Genomic DNA, 25,171 nt, shown 5'->3' on the forward strand with positions numbered 1-25,171 from the left:
CAGGATTAAGAACCCAGGTCCCTTGACCATCTTGTAGTCTTTCTACTCTACCATTATGGTTCCTACAACTTTTGGTTAACTGAAAGCCTGTCTTCTGTTAATATTAACCAAAACCTGACTCATGGAATAATAGTGCAAACTGATATTCCTCAGATAGAAGCCAAAGAAGAGTGAAACTGATATGTTATTTTAAGAAGGATCCCTGGGGCAGCTAGATGGCACTGTGGATAAAGGACTGGCTCTGGAGTCAGGAGTACCTGAGTTCAAATCTGGCCTCAGACACTTAACATTTACTAGCTCTGTGACCCTGGGCAAGTCACTTAACCCCAATTGCCTCACTAAAAAATAAAAAGAAAGAAAAAAGAAAAAAGAAAGAAGGATCCCAACTATTCTCCATTCCTTATATAGGAGAAATAAGGTCTTTAATGGGGCAGAGGAACTATGGCTCCTGGTGTGGAAAAGCAAGATGCTAGGAATGCCCAAAGATGGGAACTGAGGACAGGGTTTATATGGGGCAACAGAACAAAGGGAACTTAATGTAAATGAACCTTTAACAAAGTGATGAGACTACCTTTTAGTTAAGTATAGAAGCTACTTAACTCTAAATAGAAACTAATGTAAACGATCCTTTTACATAATAACCCAAAGTCCTGGGGATAAGGTGGGGAATCTTTGAGAGGGGATAGTTTGTTTGGGGGAGAGCCATAAGACAAGAGCCTGGAATTGTTTAGCCCCAGGCAATTACTTGGCCTGGGAATGGGGAGTAGGTGGTGATCAGTCAGTTCTCAGTAAATTGCAGTTATCACCTTGGTTCTCTTGGAAACTTGTAAATCCCTTCTCCCTCAAATCAGTCCACGGTGAGCCCTCTAAATGTAGTTTAATCTGTAACTTGACTTAGTTTACCCATAGTCTGTTGAACTAGGTTTGTTTCCTTAGAGTATGTATGACATGATTTTAACTCTGTCCGACTTTAATGACATTGAAGGAAGCACTGGTTTACCGATCTGTTTAACTTTCATAGCCTAAAAAAAGTATGACATTGCAATATGCAAAAGAATTATTTTTCTGTCACACTGATATAATTTTGTTTATAAAAAGTCTCTTTGGAATCCTAATTTTTGTTCAGGATGATGCTTACCACATGAACTCAAAAAGGAGATATTTCTCCCGTAACAGAAGCTAGGGGAGAGGAATACTACAGAGTCCCCGGCTTTGATAACTCTGGAACTGCGGTTCTCAGGGGATAAATAATTTCTATTCACGTGGCCTAGCACATTAAAGATTTACATAGCCCCTTTCTTTACAGCCGCGGTCCTATTTTCATTCATAAGATGTTTGAGCTAGACCCACTCTGACCTGACAAAAGAGAGACTCACCCCAGCCAGCCGGACCGCGGGCTCCTCCGAGAGCAGGGGCTTTTTGGGGGGAGGGCCCTTTTTAACAGCCCCATCAGTTAGCACAAATGCCTGGGGACACAGTAAATAGTTAATCAGTGCTAGCTGACTTGGCTTGTCGGAGACGGAACTTGAATTCGGGTCTTTTGGCTTCCAGTCCGGCATTCTTTCCCTTACACCTTCTCCTCTCAGAGCCTCAGTTTTTTCCTCAGTAAATAGGGCTAAGGATTCCGCACAGCTCCCGGGGTTGTAAGCGTCTAAACAAACAAAAGACGTCGTGCACTTTGTAAACACGGGGCTTCAAGAACCCATCTGGAGTTATAACGGATTGTTGGGGTGGCTCCTCTTGTCACCTCAGAAAGCGCTCAGATGCACCTGCCATCCCCCGGTCTCGACCGGGGTACGGCGGCTGAACCCGAAGCACAAGTGGGGTCGCGTCAGAGCACCGGCTAAGGGCCCCGCCTTCCAGGAGGCGGTAACTAATCGATCGCGTCACAAGATGGCGGTCTCGGTGGTTGGGCGCCCAGCGTAATGGGCGGGATCTCGCCCGTCGTTCCCAGCATGCCGCACCCCAGGCCAGAGTTCCGGGTGTGGGCGGCCTCGAGCCGCTGGACGGAACTGGGGGAGTGGAGCGCGCGGGCCCCGCGGGAAGTCGTCTTTCACCTCTGACTTCCGGGGACCGGCGAGCGAGCGGCAGGAGCGGGTGGCCGTGAGGAGGGAGAGGAGCTTGGGGCCGGGTCTCGGGTACGAGCCGAGCCCCAGGCCCCGGGCCAGAGAAAGGGAGGAGCTTTCGGGGCCGCCAACATGAAGTTATGCATCCTCATCCTCTCCATCTGGTCCCCTGTGCTGCTGGCGGGGAGACCCCCGAACGAGCCCGGCTATGACTCTCATCCTCCGAACGGTGAGGCCTGAGCTTGGCCTGGATCTGTCAGCGTAGACTGGGGGAAGCTTGCGAGGCAGGGTGGTAGCCTGGCTGGGGGTGGAGGTGAGGAGGAAGTGTCTGGCTGCAGGGAGCGGGTATGTTTGTGTCTGTGTGGTGTATTTGTGAGTCTGCCACTGCGTGTGTGGTGCTGGTGGTGGTCTCTTACTGAGTATTTACGGGGGGGTCTGTCACTGTGTATATGAAAGAGGTCTCTCACTATGTGTGTAAGGGCGGCTCTGTCATTGTATGAAAGTGTGTAGGGTGTGTCACTGGATAAGGGGGTGTTGTGTGTATAAGGTGGTTGTGAGAAAGGTCTATCACTATATAAGGGGGGGGTCTTTGTATGAGAGCAGTCTGTCAGTGTATAAAGGGGTGTCACATGGAGAGAGTCTGTCACTGAGTGTATAAGAGTGGCTTTAATAAGGGGGATCTGTAACTGTGTTGGGGGGAGGTTGTCACAGAGGGAAGTGGCCTTAACAGTAGTAATGGGAGGACAGAAGGATAAACTTTGAGTGGCTAAGTGGGGAGCACAGGGTGTGTGGGGAGGCACTAAGCTCTTTGAGGATGTAATGCTACTGGGGATTCCATCCCACAGTGTGTTTATTTAACTGTGTGGAAATTAGCGAAGTTTATTTTTTCCCTCTGGGGAATATATGAATGGGATTCCTTTCTGAAAAGGGATGTCAAGCGCGTGTGTCCCCCCTGTTGGGGGGGGGGAGCCCAGCGTTTTCTGTGTCTATTTGGGGAAGTGAGAGTGGGGTATCTTTCTGTCTCTTTTGAAGAATGGAACGCAGGCTTTCTGTTCTCTCCCTGGCGAAGTGGGTGACGGGTTATCTGTTTCGATTTGGGAGTGCCAAAAGAGGAAAATTTGGTGTAAGATACTCTTATTTTTTTTATTGAATTTTTTTTTCTTCCCTAGAGCACCGGTAAATTTATTTTCCATTCTTTTGTTAGGTATAGGTATTCAAATATATAAACAAGAGCATAGGAGAAATAATCAAACAAAATGAAAAATGCTTGTAAACAGTTCATATATAGTAATAAACTTTGTTAGCCATGAAAAAGAAAGTGTTCGGGTTTTTTAACATGTAGTAACCAGATTATCCTGTTTGTTTCTGATGATTTTTTTAACTTTTCTGTGTGTTTTATAGATTTGTTGCTGTTCTTATTGTCTTTAATTAAATAGTTGTAGTTAGAGTATATATTGTTCTTTGGATTCTGTTTCATTCTGCATTTTTTTGTTCTGTCTGTTTCCCCCTATTTCTTTGACTTCTTGTTATTGTACTGTAAGGCTATGGTACCAGCAGGCCAAGACATTGGATTCATATGTACTAATGGAGAAACTCTGCATACTGACTTAAATGCCTGCCATAATCTATGAAAGTTATTTTTCATCCACTTAATTTTTGCTGTGGGTTGTTAGCCTGAAATTTGAGCAGTCTTTAAGGAGGACCTGTAATATTCTGGGGCTTATTCACAGATGGGAATATCTGGAGTACCTCACCATAGGAAATTCCCTTTTCATTTGAACTCTCTTTAGGGCGCAAGTAGACTCTACAGACTATTTCCAGTAGTGACCTACACACAAGAAATGGCATAAGGACTCAGACTGGTTATATACTGAAGGAGGGATAATGACAACAACAATGACAATAGTATCACTGAGACAAAGAGATAGTGTGCTGGACCTCTTGTGTCAACAACACCTGGGTTCAAATCTTAGACCCTTTATTTAGCTATGGGACCCTGCACAAGTTACTTAATATCTTTCTTCCTCAATTTCCTCATCTGTAAAATGAGGCTATTATAATAAAAGCACCTACCTTCCAGGATGGTTTTAAAGATAAAATGAGATGACATTAGTAAAGTGCTTTGCAAACCTTAGAGTGTTATGTAAATGTAAACTATTATTAGTACTACACATTGGAAGGGAATTTGTTCAGGCATTTCTGTAGTGTCAGACTCTTTGTGACTCCATTTGGGGTTTTCTTGGAAAAGATACTGGAGGACAGCAGTGGATAAAGCACTGGCCCTGGATGCAGGAGCACCCGAGTTCAAATCCAGCCTCAGACATTTGACACTTATTAGCTGTGTGACCCTGGGCAAGTCACTTAACCCTCATTGCCCTGCCCCCCCCCCCCAAAAAAAAAAGAAAGGAAAGAAAAGATACTGGAGTGGTTTGCCATTTCCTTCTCCAGCTCATTTTACAGAGGAGGAAACTGAGGCAAAGAGGGTCAAGTGACTTACCCAGTGTCACAGCTATTAAGTGTCTGAGGCTAGATTTGAATTCAGAAGATGAGTCTTCCTGACTCCAGACCTGGTGCCACCTAGTTGCCCCCTCTGAAGAGAATACATCAGTGAAATAATCAATTCATTGATGTATTATCAATGAGTACAATCCACTTTGGTTTACTAGAACCTAAACTCATGGGTTTAACTTTCTTCTTTATGCAAAATACTCTCATATCTATAGCTACCCATGATATAGCTAATAATTGTCACTTTTTATTCCCTGTTTTTGAGTCCTGCATTATCAGTTTCCTGACATTTCAAACTAAATTATTTTCTGGAGACATGTTAAACTCAGCATATGCAAAACTGAACTCATTATCTTTCCCCCAAAAAACTTGTTCTCTCTCAAACTTCTATTTCTGTTGAAGTCACGACTGCCCTTCCAGTGTTTCAGGTTTGTAGTCTCAGCATTATGCTGGAATCCTATCTCCCCCTAAAATATCCAGTCAGTTGCCAGATCTTGCAGTTTCTAACTTCATAGCATCTTTCTCATTCTACTATTTTTCAGTATCTAAACTTCATTTATCTTTGTATTTTGTGTCAATTTGTATAGCATATACTAACATATGCAAAGAAGCGCGTACTGATTGATCATCACAGAATCGATGGTAGCTAGAAAACGAATAAATAAAACTATAGCGATGGATGGGGTCTCCATCCAGGCTTAATTCAACAGAACTCTAATGAATTGCATAATTTAGGAAAATTGTGAGTCATACAAACTTAGTCATATGATTTATTTTTTGGTTAAAGGTGTAGCTGGAGTATATTAACCTCACTTTATGATTTCATATTGTTTTTCCCTACTTGTTGCTTTGAAAAAAAAAGATAACAAGAGGAAGAAAAGTATAATTCACAAATTAAGGATGAAAAGTTGTACATTGAAAATATGTATTTCAAAAGTTTACTTGACTGGGTTTCATTTATCAGCTGGTAGAATCTCCACATGTTAATTCTTGCTTTTAAGTTACAACATCTATTTTTAATTCATACTTCTTTTATTGATAACTCCAATACTCTTTATCAATCATGAAATATTTATTAATCACTTACTATGTGCCAGACACTTTGCTAAATGCTGAGGATTAAAAAAAAGAAAGAAAGCAAAAACAGGACCTTCCCTTAAGGAACTTATATTCTCAATAGGGAGGCAGCATGTTTATGTGGATAGGTGCATATATGTATATGTAAAATGTTCATGTATATAATGTAGATTAAAAAGTAGATACAAATTTGCCTTAGAAGGGAAGGCCCTAGCAGTTAAGGGAACAAGAAAGGCCTCAGTGGTACTTGATCTGGGTCTAGTGGGAAGCCCAGGGTTTTAAGAGGTGGTTGTGAAGAGGGAGAATATTTTAGGCTTGGGGGAAAGCCAATACAAAAGGAAATGCAGAGTTTGTATTCAGTGAACAGGAAGTAGGCTAGTACCCATGGACCAAAGTGTAAAAAGCTTTAAGTGCCAAACAAGGAGTTTATATTTGAGCCATAGGATTTTATTCATTGGGGCCAACCTACAATTTAGGAAAATACTTTGGCAGTTGTGTGGTAGCTGTATTGAAATGAGATGAAACTTGAAGCAAATAATTGCAATAATCTAGGCGGGAAGTTGCGGGCCTAGACCAGGATGCTGGCTGTGTGATTGCAGAAAGGGGAATATGTGAGAAATGCTGTGGAGAAAACTAGAAGTTTGGGCAGCTGATTGGATAAGTGGAGTGAGCTTTCATTGATGGAGCTAGAACTATGATGTTATCAATAAATTTATGTCAGTAGCACTGATTATAATCTTGAATGATACTGAGGTCTTGTACTAACTTGTATCAGGGCAGCTCTGGAGCCAAAGATTGATGTCAGCAACACACAACTGAAAACTCACCTTAGACATGCTTTCAGGAAGCAGTGTATTGTAGTAGAAAGATCATTGACCTTGAGTTTTCCAGTGATGCCAATTATTATCAGTTATTATCATTTAACCAGAACTTAAACTCTTTCATTTATAAAATTGGCTTGTAACATGTATGTTAGAGCAGCCAGATGATGCAGCAGATAGAGTGCTAGACCTGAAGCCAGACTCATCTTCCTGTGTTCAAATCTGGCCTCAGACACTTATCAGTTGTGTGACACTGGGCAAGTCACCTCACCCTGTTTGCCTTAGCTCCTCATCTATAAAAATGAGCTGGATAAGGAAATGGCAAACCACTCCAGCATCTCTGCCAGGAAAACCCCAGATGGGATCATAGGAGAGTCAGACACGGCTGAACCAAATGAACAATAACAACACATATGTTATTTCTCTCACAGGGTACCTGCTTCTCAAGGCTATTTTGAGGGCCGAATAAAATAACACATGTATATTGCATTTTAACTTATGTGATATATAAAAATAGGTTATTCTTGTCCTGCCAATAGATTAAAACAACCTTATGTTGGGATGTAGGAAAGTATCTGAAATACAGTTTGGAGAACTCGTTTTTGAACAAATCACTTAGCTTAAGACTTTAGTTTCATTGTCTGTAAGTAGGAGTTCGAACCTTCAAGCTGACTTATAAATTTCCTTTCAGCTTTAAAATCGTAAATAGACTACTGCAATTGGAAAGTGAGTGTGCTTCTGTGTGTGTATACTGAAAGAATGGTATCAGCACAGCAGAATACATATTGGTGGGAAGAATGAATAGCATTGTTACAGTTTATTTAGGATGTGATTTTACACTAAACATAATAGGTACTATAATTAAGTTGCTAGGCACCCGGATTTACTAACATCTTTTCCTCTGCCCTGTCCACTGTTTATTGGCAAACCCTTTTGTCCTACATCTCTTTTTTTCCCATAAAAGTATTTTATTATTTTACAGTTACATATAGAGATAGTTTTCAACATTTAAAAAAAAATTTTTTTTAGTGAGGCAATAGGGGTTAAGTGACTTGCCCAGGGTCACACAGCTAGTAAGTGTTAAGTGTCTGAGGCCAGATTTGAACTCAGATACTCCTGACTCCAGGGCCGGTGCTCTATCCACTGTGCCATCTAGCTGCCCCCAACATTTATTTTTATAAGATTTCTAGTTCCAAATTTTTCTCCTTCCCTCCCCCATCCCCAAGACAGCAAACAATCTGATTTAGGTTATATATGTACAATCACATTAAACATATTTCTGCATTAGTCATACTGTGAAAGAAGAATCAGAGCAAAAAGGAAAAACCTCAAAAAAAACAAAAAAATAGAAATAGTATGGTTCAATCTGCATTTGGATTCCATAGTTCTTTTTTTCTGGATTTGGAGAGCATTTTCCATCATGAGTCCTTTGGAACCATCTTGGACCATTGTATTGCTGAGAAGAGTCAAGTCTATCATAGTTGATCAACACACAACTATATCTCTCTTTTTTTTTTTTTTTTTTTAGTAAGGCAATTGGGGTTAAGTGACTTGCCCAGGGTCACACAGCTAGTAAGTGTTAAGTGTCTGAGGCCGGATTTGAACTCAAGTACTCCTGACTCCAGGGCCGGTGCTCTATCCACTGCGCCATCTAGCTGCTCCAACTACATCTCTTTTTGATGATTCCTCTCTTGCTCCAAACCAGAGACAGGTTCCAGACCCAGAGCTCAAGGTCTGTAAATTGTTCTCTTTAGTTTTTGTGTAATGGCTGTGAGACTTGGACTGAACAGGTACCCTGCCATCACCAGCTACCATTTACCCCTTTTCTGCAAAGCCTCCCCTTTCATACCCAGAACTCTTACTCTGAGACTTCCATGTGCTCATTGGTGGTTGCCTGGGCTCTACCTACCTTCACTTACTCGCTGCCCAGGCTACTTAGCCCTAATTCCCCTTCTTGCTTGATTATAGTTCCAACTATAATCAAATCCACTCTGAGGAAACTCCTGGAAACCCTATGGCTCTATTCCCCTATCTATCTGTGGTCTGTTCTTATTAGATTGTAAATTCCTTTTGGGTGGGACTTTCTTCCCTTTTGAATTTATATCTCCCTTCCTTGCACAATGCTGACATGTAGTAAATGCTAAAGAAATGGTTTCCATTTTTATCACTCATTGAACTTAGGAATATTAAATGCTGCTATGGGTCTGGGCTAACTCAGAGGTTTTCTCCTTGAGAAGCTCAACACCTAAGAAGTAGGGGGAGGCCTATAATAAAGGTAGCTCCAGAAGTCAGGACCACTACCCCTCATTCAAGCCTCTCCCACTCCACCTTAGGCGTGGCTGCTACCTGAGCTGCCCCAGGGGACAGAGATACCACCATCCCTCATTCAAGCCTTTCCCATCCCACCCCACATTCAAGTTTTCCCCTTCCCTAAAAGGAACTTTCCATTGTCAGGGGGTCACCCCATCTATCCTATAAAAAGCTTTTGCCTTTCTTCCATTTGAGGAGAAAGCTATCTTTAAGCCATCTCCTCCCCAAGAAGGAAGTTTTCCCTCTTGGTCACTTTTCTCTAACGCCCAAATAAAAGACCATTTTACTTTTATTGGATTGTGTAAGAGAGTTGTAATTCGTTAAAAAGGAATACCTAAGGACCCCCACCACCTATTTCCCCTGTGACAATACATAGGCAAAATCACCCACAGGATTCCATCCATATGTGCTGTCAGAAGTCTATGCTGTACATGTTCTGATTCTGCAGAACATGCACAGAGAAATGGATGACAGTTGACTGTCTCTAGTGTAGGGTGTCATATGCTGGGCACTGGGCTAAACATTTTACAAATTATTAGCTCTTTGGAGCCTCACAACAACCCTGTGTGGTTGGTGCTATTACTATCACCATTTTCCAGTTGAGGAAATTGAAGTAAATTGAGTGACTTGACTATGGTCTAGTGAAAAAAAAAAAATAGTTAAGTGTGAATTGGAGGTAATTGTACTTGGGCAGTTACGTTTGGCCAGTCCAGTGCTAAAAGTTTTACCTTTGGTGTCCCTCCTCTATTTTTTAGGTCTGTCTTTGTTTAACATTGTCGTCTATCTGCCTTAGCCCCCCATTATGGGAACTTCTTCATACTTCTGACTTTTACCCTTACTTTCTCCCCCTACCCTTCTTTTCTCTAATAAAAAATGGCTTGTCCTGTGGCCTATTCCACATCTAGATTTTTGAAAAGTCATCATCATGCCTACTATATCATTGTTATTATAGCATATATTATTATCATAACTGGGGATATTTCTAAAACCTTTTCAGGTTTTTTTTCCCCCTCTTTAAAGAGAAGGCTTAGAGGGCTTGTGATAGCTGTCTAAGTGTTTGAGGGCTGTCATGTAGAAATTCTCCAATTCATATTTTTTGATTTGTACTGCTTTATATCTGAGTTTAAGTAGTGGGCTGGAGAAATTAGAAAAGAAAAGAAGAGTTAGATTTATCTTGATATAAGGAAAAGCTTCCTTAGGAAGCATGTAGTGGGTTTTCCCTCACTGGAGATTTTGGGGGGGGGGGAGGCAATTGGGGTCAAGTGACTTGCCCAGGGTCACATAGCTAGGAAGTGTTAAGTGTTTGAGGTTGGATTTGAACTCGGGTCCTCCTTAATCCAGGGCCACTGCTCTCTCAATCCACTGTGCCACCTAGCTGCCCCACACTGGAGATTTTTAAACAGAGGCTAGATAACCAGTTGAAAGTGTTGTAGAGGGGGCAGCTAGGTGGTGCAGGGGATAAAACACCCGCCCTGGAGTCAGGAGGACCTGAGTTCAAAGCTGACCTCAGACACTTGGCATGTACTGGCTGCGTGATTCTGGGCAAGTCACTTAACCCTCATTGCCCTGCAAAAAACAATAAAAAAAAGGGTTGTAGAGGGGATTCTTGGTAGGCATAGTTTAGATTAAAGGGCCTCTGATTTCTTTTCCAGCTCTTAGGTTTTGTCTCAGGATCCTGTTTCTGCTTTTTTTCAGAATGACAGCTAGGTAATCTGATAAACTAATCTGTGTTAAAATTATTAATAGAAGAAGTCTTAGCCTATGACTAATTTCCTTCCACTCTTCACAGGTCACATGCACATTTTATTTGTGGTTCTCTTTGGTAGGATAAATTGCTCTTTTTATGTATTTCCACTCTACATTAAACTTGCCTGGTAATGATATGGATATTCTGGAAAAGTATGATTCTTAAAAAAATAAATAATCATCAAACATTTAAGTGCCTACTATGTGCCAGGCACTTTGCTAAGCACAGGGGATACAAAAAGTCAAAAGATAGTTTCTACCCTCAAGGAGCTCACAGTCTAACGAAGAAGAAGACAGACAAATATATACAGACCAGTTATATACAGGATAAGTCAGATAATTAACAAGGGTAGGGCACTAGAATTAAGAGGGGATAGCAAAAGCTTCTTATAGATGATAGGATTTTGGTTGGGACTTAAAAGAAGCCAGTAGGCAGACATGAAGAAAGAGAGCAGCATTCCAGCCAGGGAAAATGCCCAGAGCCAAGAGATAGAATTGTTGGTAGAACAGCAAACATGCCAGTGTTATTAGATTGAAGAAGACTTGTCAAGGGAGTAAGGTGTAAGAAGATTGGAGAGGTAGGAGGGGAATAGGTTATGAAAGGTTTTGAATGCTGAGTAGTTTGCCTTATATGATTATATGATGCTTTGGAAATAGATTTATTTGTCCCCTTGTGTTTTACTTAGGCCAAATTAAAATCAATTGACAAGTGAAGTCATTTAGGTAGTTCGTTGCAGTCAGGGCTTACACAAGTTCTCTTGACTACTGGGAACTTAGGATAATAGTTGGAAAATGTTAACCTGTTGTTTTAAAATTTCTTCTGGGTAATCTATCCATGGATAATAGTGTTGATTGCATACAAACTTAATACTTTTGTTTTCTGTAATTTCAGTTGGTGTGATTATTTAATACACTCAGGCAGATCACCACCCCTCTATTACTTAGTAGATGATTTTACAGCGGTGCTATAGCCAAAAAATTCATCACTTTGTGCCATCCATGTGTTAAAGCTCTCCAAATTTAGCTAGGCTGATCTTTGGACAGTAGATATACTAGGCTCTTAATTTAATCCTTTCCAGTTTTGTAGGACCTTCCAGTGCTTGAGGACCCTATTTGGCATGCTCTTAGAGAACCAAGGATCACCTCCATATCACAGTGAGGCAAAAGAATAGTACCATAGTAAAGGAAATTTACTCTTAATATAAAACATTCTTTGTTAGAAACTTCCACTGAAGTTTATGATCTTCAAACGTACTGTTTAAAACTATCGTCATTGGTCTTCTAATCCAGCACTTCTAAGATGATGTAATTAGGCTCCAGTTCATTCATTCATTCAACAAACATTTATACTTACTATATGGAAAGCATTATATTAGGTGCTACAGGCAGGGGAGGAGGTGATACAATGATGATTAAAACTTGATCTTTGCTGTTGGGCATCTTATATTGTAGTTGGCAAGAGAAAACAATATGGTAGGAATTGGTAAATGACACAATGGAGGTACAGGCTGCTTTTGAGAGTTCAGAGGAAGAAAGTAAAATGTAGTAAATTTTAGACTACCTTCTAATTTTTCTAATGTTCTACAAAAGATCATCTTCTGTCTTGTCCACTACTTCCTCAGCAATGAACAGGATTTCTTCTGATTTCATCTTGGTGTTTTTATATACATCAGTTACCCCAATGGAGACACCACCCTAGAACAGGCAGGCTATTTTTACTTCTTGCTGAGATTACTGTAACTTTTGATCTCCCTTGTCTTCATTCCCTTCCTTCTGTCCCTTATACTGTTTCAGTTCTTGAGTTCCAGATCTTATCATGACATGCCTCTCAAAACCTTTCTGTCCTTAAAATCCCTATTGTATGGTATACTAGGAAAAGGACATTTGAACAGAGAAGTAACATGACTAAAGAATAAAAAATAGATTAGAGAGGAGAGTGAGTAGGGTTCGGAAGCTCTATTAGGAGATTCTTCCTGTAACTCTGGTACTTTCGTGGTGGCCAAAAGGGTATGAATGCAAGAGATGTGGAGGCAGAACCAATTGCAGAATATAGTAGAAAGAGCTATGGATTTAGAGTTAAAAGACCTGGGCCTGAATCCTGGCTTGCTATTTATTAACAGTTACCTTCAATAAGTCACTTAACCTCTCTCAGTTTCAGTTTACTTCATTAAAATGAGCAGTTTGGATTAGTTTAGATGATCTTTTATATCATGGTATCCCAGTATTTGGAACTGGAGGGGATTTTTAAAAAGATCATTTAGATAATTTTACAAATGAGAAAACAGCAACTCAGAGTTGAACTGACTTGCTTACAACCTGAGTAGAAAGTGACAAAACTGGAAATCTAGTGCTATTTCTATGATATTGTGCTTTTCTTTAATATGTAGCGCATAATGTATGATTGCTAAATAAATCTTGCAACCTAAATAATTGAGTAATTATAAAAAACTTAGAGATAGTCTAAAGTGAAATTAATGGAAAGAAAATGCTTAGGTGCCGTAGCAACCTGGTGCCTGGGATTTGTCAGTCCTACTCTGCTGCTCATACTGTGAGCTTTTTTATCCCTGTTTTCTTCTTTTTTCTGTTTCATTCAATATTCAGATTGTTATAGCATTTTGAGGTTTGAAGAATAACTTTACTATACCTGCTTCACTTTATTTTTAAAAAATTTATTGATATTCTTTTTTAGTCACTTTCCAGTGATTCCCTCATTTATAACACTTTTTCCCTGGTTTAAGTAATTTTTGTTTTCTATTTTATCAAATACTGGGTTTTGAGTTCCATTGTTTCTGATTCTCTTGTCTAGTCTGTTCCATTGGTCTACCTCTCTTTTTTTAATCAAGATCAGATGTTATGACTGCTGCTTTATATTATAGTACCAGATCTGGAAGTGCTTTTCTCCCTTCATCTCTAGCTCTTTTCATAATTTCCCTTGATTTTCTAGATCTTTCATTTTTTCCAAATGAATTTTGTTGATTTTATCAAGTTCTATAAAGAATCCCTTTGGATACTTTGATTAGCATAGCATTAAAACTTTGGTAGAATTGTCATTTTAAAAATATTGGCACAGGCCAACCATAATAAGCCTTGAATATTCCTCCAGGTATTTAAATTGCTCTTTATTTCTTTAAGGAGCACTTTGTAATTGAATATATAAGGGGTTTTTTGTGCTTTGGTAGATTGATCCCCAGGTACTTTATATACTTTGTAATTCTTTTTTTTTTTTCTTTTTTTTTTTTAGTGAGGCAATTGGGGTTAAGTGACTTGCCCAGGGTCACACAGCTAGTAAGTGTCAAGTGTCTGAGGCCGGATTTGAACTCAGGTACTCCTGAATCCTGGGCCGGTGCTTTAACCACTGCGCCATCTAGCTGCCCCTAAAGGATTTTTTTTTTTAACTTTGTAATTCTTAAGTCTTTCATTTATATATTTCTTTATTCATTTCTTTATTTTTAAGCTTCCGTTTATTTTATTTTTTCCAGTTATATGTAAAGGTAGTTTTCAACATTCATTTTCTTTTCTTTTTTTTTTTAGTTTGTGTTCAGTCAATATCAGTTCTTTTCTGGGAGTGGATAGCATGCTTCATCATTAGTCCCTTGGGATTGTCTTGGATCCCTGCATTGCTGAAAGTAGTCAAGTCATTTACAATTGCTCATAGAACAATACTGCTGTCACTGTGCACAGTGTCCTCCCAGTTCTACTCACTTCAGTATACATCAGTTCATATGAGTCTCTCTGGGTTTCTCTGAAATCATCCTGCCCGTCACTTCTCACAGCACAATAACACTCCATTACAAACATATACCACAGCATTTTCATTTATTGGGAGTTTTTTCCTTTACATTATTGTGGTCATCATGAAGATTGATGAAGCCACAAGAAGTTGGATCTGTTCACCTCACTCTTTATCAGTTCATATAAGTCTTCCAAAGTTTTTCTGAATTCTTTGTTTTTGTTACTATAGCACAATAATACTCTATCACATTCATAATTTATACTTTATTTTATGTTTTGGTACTCCTTTTTCTTGAATTTTTTGTCAAAACCTGCTTTTTTTACATGAGTCTTTTTCACTTTTACTTTCTTGATGTGTGTATATAGTTTTAGTATTACTTATTAAATAGTTATATATAATGGCTTTAACATTTCTTACTGGGTTATGGAAACACAGCACAGTTAAAATGGAAAGTCTAGACTCATACCAAGGGTAAAAAGAATCCAGCATGACAAAGATACTTTTTTTTAGCAGAGGCAGTTACATGGAATATAATGATATAATTGGGGGAAAATGCAGTTGGGTGCCTGTCACCAAGTGTTTAGTTCAAAGTCATTCTTAGACATTCAATTACTTGGACAAATTACTTAACCTCTATTTGCCTCAGTTTCCTCATCTCTAAAATGGGAATAATAGCACTTACTTTCCCAAGGGTTGTTTTGAGGATAAAATGAAATATTCATACAAGTACTTTGCAAACCTTATTAAATCAATATGTGAACTTTTAAGATTAATATTGCAATATTGTATAGGACAGATCAAATGGAGGAAAAATCACTTAGTTTAATTCAATAGTTCAAGATGAGTGTTGATGAAGGCCTGAAGAAAGGTAAACACAGTGGAAATCTAAAAAAGGGAACAAACAGATTTGGGGGAGAATTGACAAGTTGGTAGCTAATGGCTTTGAGAAGTGCATGAGAGAAAAGTATGTAAAATAACTAGTGATTACGATGTCAATAATATTAATAGAGAAGTTGAAAAGAAGGAGAAACAGGTTTGAGGGGGTGTATTGCTGTAAAATGACTTTGGCAAGTTTTAAAAGTGGCAAATTATTTTTCCTCATTTTTCTTCCACTTTTCTAGTTTGTGTCATATTTCTTGATCACCGTTGTGCAGTGAGCAGAAATTGGTGCCTAACTTTTTTGTAACGTTGCCTTTTCATCACTCTTGAGGGATACATTTAATTTGGAATTCATTTCATTCAGCAAAATTATCTCTTTGTATAATGGAAGCTATGCCTTGAAAATTACTTTTAGGTGACAGAAAGTTGTGAAGGGTAGCTAACAATGGAGTCAGGATCCTAAAGCATCTTAACAGATTGGAGCATTGTGCTAAATCTAATAAGATGAAATTCAGTAGGGTTAAGTATAAAAGTCTTGAATTTGAGTACTTTTTAAAAAATCAACTTTATAAGTATAACATGGAATAATCATGGATAGATAGCAGTTCTGAATAAGATCTTGGAGTTTTAGTGGCCTTCAGACACAAGATGAGTCAGCATGTGATGCAGTAGCAGCCAAAAAAAGTTAATGTGGTCTTGGGCAGCATTAAGTATCTGCTAGGCACAGGGAGGTAATAGTCTCACTGTACTTTGCTTTAGTCAGACTTTATCTGGAATATTGTATCCAGTTCTGGGCACCACAGTTTATGAGAGCATTGATAAGCTGAAGAGGATTCAGAAGAAGACACCAAGATGGTGAAAGGCCTTGAGCTAATGACTTAACAAAAATAGGTTGAAGGAAAGAAGACTCAGAGGGACATGATAGCTGTCTTTCAGGTATTTGAAGGACTATTATGGATTAGATTTATTCTGTTTGGCCCCAGAGGGCTTAATCTGGAACAGTGGATAGAAGGCAAAGAGGCAAATTTTGACTTTATATCAGGAAATATTTACTAGCAGAGCTATTCAAAAGTGGAATGTACTACCTAGAAAAGTGATGGGGGTTTTTTTTGCTTCTTTGGCAATCTTCAAGTAGAGGGACAATCACTTGCTAGGTATGTTAGAGTGTGGATTCCCTTTGTGTATGTATTTACATGGCAGGAGAGTCCATCTAAACTTTGCATGATGTGGTGAAATGAACAAAGAAGATACTAACAATATGGAAAAATATATTATCACTAAAATTTTGAGTGTTCTGACTTTATCTTGTCAGATTTTTAAAAAATGTTCTTTTGAAAATCTATTAAATTTTTCTTCTTTATTTCAGAGAAGCTTGATTCCATGCTATCAGACTATGATATCCTTTCTCTGTCAAACATCCAGCAACACTCCTTGAGGAAAAGAGATCTACAGACAGCCTCACATTTAGAAAGATTATTGACTTTTTCAGCCTTACATAGGTAATTATTATTATTTATATTTAAAGAATTTATTTGGTTCTTGTGCTTTATTTGCTTTGGTTAAGATAAAAAATAGTTATATTGAAATCTTTTGAAGTTTTTTTTTAAGGGAATGGTAGAGATAATAGTAACATGTCCTAAATGATCCTTCCATAGCAGATCATTCTAATAAGTTTTTGCTTAATTGAATTCAGTATTAAGTGCAGAAGAAGCTAGAAAATTCCTTTTTTTTTTCTTTTTCTGCAGGGCATTGAGGGTTAAGTGACTTGCCCAGGGCCACACAGCTAGTAAGTGTCAAATGTCTGAGGTCATATTTGAACTCATGTCCTCCTGAATCCAAGCCCTGTGCTTTATTCACTTCACCACCTAGCTGCCCCTAGAAAATTCCCAATGTTGGTATTATAATACTGTATACTTTCCATTTCAGCTTTTATGAATTTTAGGTAAAAATAGACCTCCTTCAGAGTATCAACTGATGAATTGTATTGCATTTGAAAAGTTGTTAACACTATTCCCTTGTATTATCTTACAAATTTTGAAGATTTCTTTTTTTAAATTCCTGAAGCTATAGCCTTTATAAAAAACCTATTTTTCAGTGTTTTGATAACTCTTTGTCAGGTGTATTCACTTCTGATAACATTTTTCAAATGATTCCTAAAGACTTGTAAGGGTCATTAAAGGACAAGAATTTGGAGATACTTATTCAGAGAAGCACAGTGTTCCATGAAGTTCTTTCCCATGTATAACTTTGAGAAGACTGAAGACTGAATGACAGCTTACTAACATTTTATTTCCCTGGCCATCTCTGCTAAAAGGGATACACAAGCAAATGAGAACTTTAGGAAAACAAGTCACAAAGACCATGTAGTCTTATAGAAGAGTCTCCTCAGAGCTTATTTGCTTCTATTTGAGACTCCCTTCATTGTATGATTCCATTAAATATTTATTCATAACTGCTCTGTGACATTGTACAAGACTGATTTACTGCCTCAAAGCAGTCAGAAGCAGAACATTAATGAATTTATGATCTTAAGCTTGAGAATATATTTTTGTTGAATGGGAATAAATATACTTAATATAAAACACCAAAAGGATTATATATTGTTTTAAAAATAACTTCAACACCCCCCCCCCAATTTTAATGTTTTTTCCAACTTAATTGATAGGTTACTTTCTCTTACTTTATTTTTGTGAGGCAGTTGGGATTAAGTGACTTACCCAGGGTCACACAGCTAGTGAGTGTTAAGTGTCTGAGGCTGGATTTGAACTCAGGTCATCCTGAATCCAGGGCCGGTGCTCTATCCACTGTGCCACCTAGCTGCCCCTCTCTTACATTTTTAAAGCCTATGTATGATTGTTTTGTTTCTAAAATAGTGGCACTCATAAACAATGCACTAATAAATTTTATTTTTCTATTACTTTGATTTTGAGATCAAATTAGGTAATGTGTGTAAAATGTTTTGCAATCTGTAACTCTCTGTTGTAAATGTCAGTTATTACTATTATGTATAGACTCAAGAAACCTAATTTTGAGAAATCTGAATGATTATTCTTTCTTCTCCCCAAAAAATCTTGAAATAAACTGTATTAAACATTTGAGGGGAGACAGAAAAAGGTGAGGTAATAGAACTGAGAAACCAAGATAGGGAAAAATACTCATTGAAAGTAGATAAGAGGGGGCAGCTAGGTGGCGCAGTGGATAGAGCAAAGGCCCTGGAGTCAGGAGAACCTGAGTTCAAATCTGGCCTCAGACACTTAACACTTAGTATCTGTGTGACCCTGGGCAAGTCACTTAACCCCAATTGCCTCACACACAAAAAAAAGAAAAGAGAGAAAGTGGATAAGAAAATAAGGCTAATGGGGCAGCTAGATGGCTCAGTGGTTAAAGCACCGGCCCTGGATTCAGGAGTACCTGAGTTTAAATCCAGCCTCAGGCACTTGACACTTACTAGCTGTGTGACCCTGGGCAAGTCACTTAACCCCAATTGCCTCACCAAAAAAAAAAGAAAGAAAGAAAGTAAGGCTAAGCCAGAAGGCCGCTGAGTTCATTAAAGCTTCACATCAGGAAAAAGCAAGAGAATGGTGGAACAATTACATATTAAAAAACTAAAACTTTAGAAAAGATTTTAAATATGATCAATATGAATTGCTATCTCTTAATGATACACGGTCCAGCAAGAAGGTATGACTCGGGCTAAGTTTGGAAACTCAGAAAGTATGACTTCTAATTTTCATCAACTTTCTTTGTAACTTTTCAGAGAAGATTTTTAGCTACCAAAAGCATAGGTCCTCATCAAGAAAATGAGGACAGCTTTGCCATTGTTCAAAGAATAATGAATAAAAAATGACATTAAAACGCTTAAAAGTTATGTAAAAATGTTAAATAACCTCTACCAAATGAGAATGTTTTTATTTTCTTTTTCACTGTAGTTGAAGAAAAAAAGCACAATTATGAATGTGTTAGAAGATAGGCTTAGAAGAGTAGGGGAAAATATTCACAGATTTTATACAATAATATTCTGTTGTCTGTCTTTCCCTCACCACAAAAGCATTTCCAAAAGAAAAACTAAAGTAACTTGGTATGCTTCAAAAATTAAAAATACTTATTGCCATGGTGACATTCCTGGTCCATTCTTTTCCTGGCTGTTAAAGACTTTTGTAAGCCAGTATCGAAGCAATATCTATTATCAGCTGTGAGCTAGTAAAAATTTTTCCTGCCACTCACTGAGACAGCAAGTGAAGGTACTTTTCATTGTTTCTAGACTTTATCCTCCTTTTAATGGAGCTCTGCAAATGATAACCCTTGAAAATTTGACAACTATTCCCTCATAGACTCACCCTTTCCTAAGAGAACTGGAATTGTTAGGGGACAGCTGGAGAGCCTACCATAACACAGATATGCCTATTTTAATATTTATACTTAGTATCTTGCACATGTTTATTTACTCAGCGATAGATCTGGACTGCCATGTTTCAAGATGTCATATATAGACTAAGTTCTAGAAGGAGATGGAAGTGTAGCAGTGCTAAGAAGCATAAGAGGGTATAGTTGGTATGTGTATTTAATGTTAATGACCTGATAGCAACTTAAACCTAAACTATCCCAAGACCTTTGGTGTTACTTACTCTTTAGATAATCCAGGAAAGGTGAATATTGAAGACTTTTTGGTGAATTTTTTCCAGTATCAATGACTTATGGCCTACAGATGCTTGATTTCCAAGCCCAGTGACTTCTGTGATTTTTGCCCACTTCACCTTATTAGATGAGTATCATGCTTCATGTTTAGTGATCCTGACAAGCTGCATAGATGTTTTCCTGACTTACTGAGGAAAATTAATAGATTTATATTCTGATGTTTGCGTAGAATTAAACAAACCCGTTATTTTTTAGGCATTTTAAAGTATATCTAACATCAAGTGCTGAACGCTTTTCACAAAATTTCAAAGTATTGGTCGTGGATGGGAAAGAAGAGCAAGAATATCCTGTAAAATGGCAAGATTTTTTCACAGGGCATGTAGTAGGTGAGTGTGAACAAAGCTTTTGTACATGCTGTGGGCCTTTGCCCAAGTAAAGGTTTATTTCATGTATAAACTCCTTTTCAAGGGAAGAAACAGCATTTCTTTCTTCTATATTTTCTTTAAATAGAAATTATTTTTTGAAATTGATACATTTAACAAATCAATAGAACATGTAGAGAAAAATGGGCATAGGGTGATATTTTTCACCCTACTAGAATGTTCATTAAAGTGGATTTCTTTTTAAGTAAAGATAATCCTGCTTCTATACCTCCAACTAGTGCATTTGGGGGGGGGGGTAAGGCAATTGGGGTTAAGTGACTTGCCCAGGGTCACACAGCTAGTAAGTATCAAGTGTCTGCAGCTGGATTTGAACTCAGGTCCTCCTGAATCCAGGGCCAGTGCTCTATCCACTGTGCCACCTAGCCACCCCCAGCTAGTGCTTGGGGCAGGGCAGTGGGGGCTAAGTGACTTGCCCAGGGTCACACAGCTAGTAAGTGTCAAGTGTCTGAGGCTGGATTTGAACCACCTAGCTGCCCCAGCTAAATGCATTTTAAAAGTGCTTTATGAAATTATAGATAAGGTAGTATACATGACCATTTCACTTCTGACCTTAGTTCAAATTTTCCATTGGAAACATCTGCAATGGTGAAAAGGAAATGCAATGTAATCTCCAGATCATAGTTCATTAGCATAGACATGGTATAGGTGAAACCACATTTCTCTTTCCTGCCTTCCTCCAAATGTAGGTAAATACCAGCACTTATTCTTTCTCAGAAATGATCTTCTCACTTGGCTTGAAAGAATGGAGTAGGGTTAAATGACTGAGTTTTAGGTTGTATGTTGGGTGGTGGGAATCAACCTGGCTCTTTCTGAGGCATCTCTTTGCTGCAGATTTTTCACATACTTTCCAGGCAAATCCCAAGAAGTAGTGGCTGTCACTTGGGTCCTCTGACACTTAATTTTTTTTAACTGAAATTTGATGAAATAAAGTTTCATTTGGGGTGTTTTCTAATAATAATTTTATTAGTCTTGTTCTTTTTCTTGGCTTTAAGGTGAACACAATTCCAGGGTTCTGGCCCATATAGGTGATGATGACTTTACAGTAAGAATCAATACAGATGGGGCAGAATATAACATAGAGGTAATTTGTTTTTAGTCTTATTTTCAATATCAAATACTTATGGCCTTTTAAGAATGGTGTTTCCATTTAATTATTTAGTAATGTAGAGGCAACTTTCATTTTTACCTATGTTATTTTTTTCTTTGTATAATTTTATCACCAAGATTGACTTTTTTTTTCCAGATAGGAAGCAGAATGAGTTGGAGGGCATTTTAGTTTTGTTTTTTAGACATGAAATAATGTCACTAAAAATGCATCCTATTTTTCTCCATACTTTGAGAAGTCACATATGGATTATGTGGCAAAAGAGAGGTAGTCTTCCTCTTTTTTTCCCTTTTCTGTCTCATTCCCTGTTCTGCTTTATAATAATCCAGAAATCCTCATTGAATGGGTGTGTCATTTTGTCAGAATTCAAAAAAGAATTTCCATCTAACATCCAAAGTCATCTTTCTAGGAATATAAGTAATAGTTGGTGACCAGAGCAGCTGAAATAAGAACTTGAAGAACCCCATTGTTTTGGTAGCTTCTCTGCTACTGAAAGCCAAGACAGAACTGCTTAGATTGCATTTAAGATACCATAAGATATAGGTGGCTCAATTATTAGCCAAGAATACCAAATACGTGTTTGCTCTCATTCGCACATTGATATGCTATTCTAGAAATGCAAAAGTACCCTGTGTGAGTGGTGATGTCATCTCCAGAAATCATGCAGTGGGAAAACTGAGATTAAGGCCAATCAAAATAAAGCCAACAAATACTTATTCAGCAAGGCCTCTTATGGACAAATAACTATAGATTTCATTGATCTCGAGGCCGCTGGTTTTTCATTCTTGTGGCTACTGTATCCAGAAACAATTTACTTTCTACCCTTGGAGTTCACTGTCTCTGTTTTGTTATCATTCTAGTGTTTTTTAAAAGGTGATAGAACTGAAACATAAAGCTACCCTGAGGTTTAATCTTGAATATTTATATTCTAGAGTATCACTTTCTGAACAATGTTTTATCCTTTTTAAAGTTTGACTTTGAATTAGTAAAGAACATATAAATGGTGCTTGTTTACACTGTTACATTTTATGTTTGTATATGGTGTTACCTAATAAATAATGATCTCTATAGGTAAAGGAAATGAATTTTAGATGCCTAATCTGAAATTTATGACAATAAGATTCTTGTTGAAAGAGCTCTTATTCCTTTTTACAAATTGATATTTTTTAGACTAGTCATTAAAGCAATAGAATTAGAGATTCTACTTTTTTTAAGTGACTATAGTGAATAGTCATTATGTGATACCTGGGACATCTTTTGAAATGCTTACTTTATAGAGAAAATCTAAATTGTGTATTAAGTCACTTGTAAGTGATTATAGACTTTTAAACCTTCTCAGTGTAAAATAATTTTTTTCTTCTGAAAATGGTAGTTTTGAAATTTCATGTAATTTTTTCTAATGATGATTTTGATATCAATCAAATATTAGCTATTTTTTAAAAACAGATAACCCCATAAATGTATAAATAAGCATGCTCTTAGGATCAAATTCAGGAAGATCTATATATCTAATATGTAAACATGACTCATCATTAGCCATTTAAAATTTTTACTGCTTTTACCTTTTATATTTATATGTACATAATTTTTTTTGTGTTTATAGAGGAACTTGTTTTTTAATGCAACAGAAACCTTCTAGCTTTATTATTAAATTATTGGTAAAATTCCAGAAATGTTTGATCCTGAAAAGAAAGTAAAGAACACACTAGGAGTCTGGAAGTTCAAGTTCTGTTCTTTGCTTTGCCTCTAAACTACTACTAGCCTTAGGGTTATTTTACCTGTTTGGGCCTTAGATTTCTCATTTTAAAAATTGACTTTGTCAGCACAGACACTTTCTCCAAATAAAATTAAATATCTTAGAATCATAAAATGATTCCTTGGAATACTTAATCTAAAAAGTCAGATCTAGGTACATGAGAAAAGAAATATCCTGAAACGTGGGGATTTTTGTGTTTGCTGAATATTCTAGTGTATATAATAGTTCATATTTATATTGTCTCAGATATTCATATTTTATATTATTTTAGCCACTCTGGAGATTTATTAATGATACCCAGGACAAGAGGATGTTGGTTTATAAGTCTGAAGATATCAAAAATGTTTCACGTTTCCAGTCTCCAAAAGTATGTGGTTATTTGAAAATTGAAAAGGAAGAACTGCTCCCTAAAGGACTAGAAGACAGGGAACAACATACAGGTGCGAATTAAAATATATTTCACATAAGAACTAGAAATTTGCATCTAGTATTAAAAATTTAATAATAGCTAATAATACAATATGATTACTAGCTAACTTTAGTATCTTAAGCATGCTGGTTAGAAAAGAGCACTCAGACACAGGAATTATTGGATTAACACTGTCTCTTTTATGTATAACATTGAAAGCACTAGTGAAGGCAAAGAACACTATAAATTACAGTCTTAGTGTTGGAAAGGTCCTCTTATAGACCTTCTAGACTAACTCCTTGGTCAAGTTACTTATCTACCCAAAGAAGTGATCATTTAGCTCTTTTGGAAGACCTTTAGTGATTGGGAACCTACTGCTTTCCAAAGCATCCCATTTTGCCATGTTACTATAATGTATATAATTTTCTTTACAACAGATGGATCTGCTCTCCAAAATTTGGACCCATTGTTTCTAGTTCTGTACTGCTACTTCCTACCTATATTTTTTTTACTTTAAATAAAAATGTTTATTTAAAAAAAAAAAGTTACTCATCTACCTCAGAGTAGTGCCATGTCAACTCTAGTGTTCTTTCCTGTATATAACATTTAGTTCAACTCACCAAGCATTTATTAAGTATATGCTGTGTGCCAACCATTCTGGTGCTAGCATGTTGGGTCTGTTTGGTAAGTAAAATTCAGTATTAGAAAAAATCAAATTGAAATATCTGAGGAAAAAGAATCTGATTTTGAGAATTTATTATTAAAAGTGAAACATTTTAGCTTATAAGAAATTAATAGCTAAAATTAGTTGTAGAAACATTAAAAAATTCCAGATGCTAGACTTTAAGGTTACAGAAAAGCAGGCTGTTTTATTTTTTAGCAAATTTAATTATTTAAAGTTCTTCTATTCTGCCCAAATCTCTTTAGCTCTAACTTCCACTCAGTAATCCTAGTTCAACCCTCTGGAATAAAGTCTAATCCCTCTTCTTCATTTTTAATCAGTTAACCCTTTATTTGGGGGGGGGGTGGCTGGGCAATGAGGGTTAAGTGACTTGCCCAGGGTCACACAGCTAGTAAGTGTCAAGTGCCTGAGGCCAGATTTGAACTCAGGTACTCCTGAATCCAGGGCTGGTGCTTTATCCACTTCGCCACCTAGCTGCCCCCAGTTAACCCTTTATTAAATACATTATCAAAGATTTAAAAAGTACTGTTTTGCATTATTTTTATATGTACTTCTATGAAGTTGCTCTGAACCACTTCAGTGCCACAAATATTGCTTTATTATACATGTATTCATTCATTAATCTATATTTGCTTGTTAACTTATTCATGTGCAATGCATTGTAATAGGCACTGGGAATACAAAGATATAATAAGGCCTAGTCTTTCCTCTCAAGGAACTTATTCTAGGCAGGCTGAGGTTTAAGACACATACAAGTAACTATAATGCAAGTTAATCATTTAATTGCATAAGAGAGATCCAAATGGGAGTTGTTGTTGAGGTCTAGTTCATTGCCAGAGAAAGATAAGAACTTCATAGCTCTTAAGAATGGGTCTGTGATGGTCAGTCAGGCTGTTTATTTTTATTTTTATTATTGTTTATTTTTAAGGTTAAAAAAATGTTTTCTTTTCCCTTGACTTAGAATTTCATATTAGCTTTTAAATTTTCTTTTACTTTCTACT

At 37.5% G+C, this 25,171-nt stretch overlaps 1 protein-coding gene across 1 annotated transcript in view; it reads left to right on the forward strand.

Annotated features, from left to right (window-relative positions):
• Nucleotides 1–1,983: 1,983 nt before the first annotated feature.
• Nucleotides 1,984–25,171, forward strand: part of ADAM17 (ADAM metallopeptidase domain 17) — a 52,880-nt gene continuing 29,692 nt past the window's right edge. The window contains 5 exon segments of the mRNA XM_043984844.1: nt 1,984–2,295; nt 16,507–16,639; nt 20,031–20,161; nt 21,211–21,299; nt 23,351–23,519. Of these exon segments, the coding sequence (XP_043840779.1) occupies nt 2,199–2,295; nt 16,507–16,639; nt 20,031–20,161; nt 21,211–21,299; nt 23,351–23,519 (619 nt within the window). The 5' untranslated portion in view covers nt 1,984–2,198.

The sequence above is a fragment of the Dromiciops gliroides genome, chromosome 2 (assembly GCF_019393635.1).
Source record: "Dromiciops gliroides isolate mDroGli1 chromosome 2, mDroGli1.pri, whole genome shotgun sequence".
Taxonomy (NCBI): Eukaryota; Metazoa; Chordata; class Mammalia; order Microbiotheria; family Microbiotheriidae; genus Dromiciops; species Dromiciops gliroides.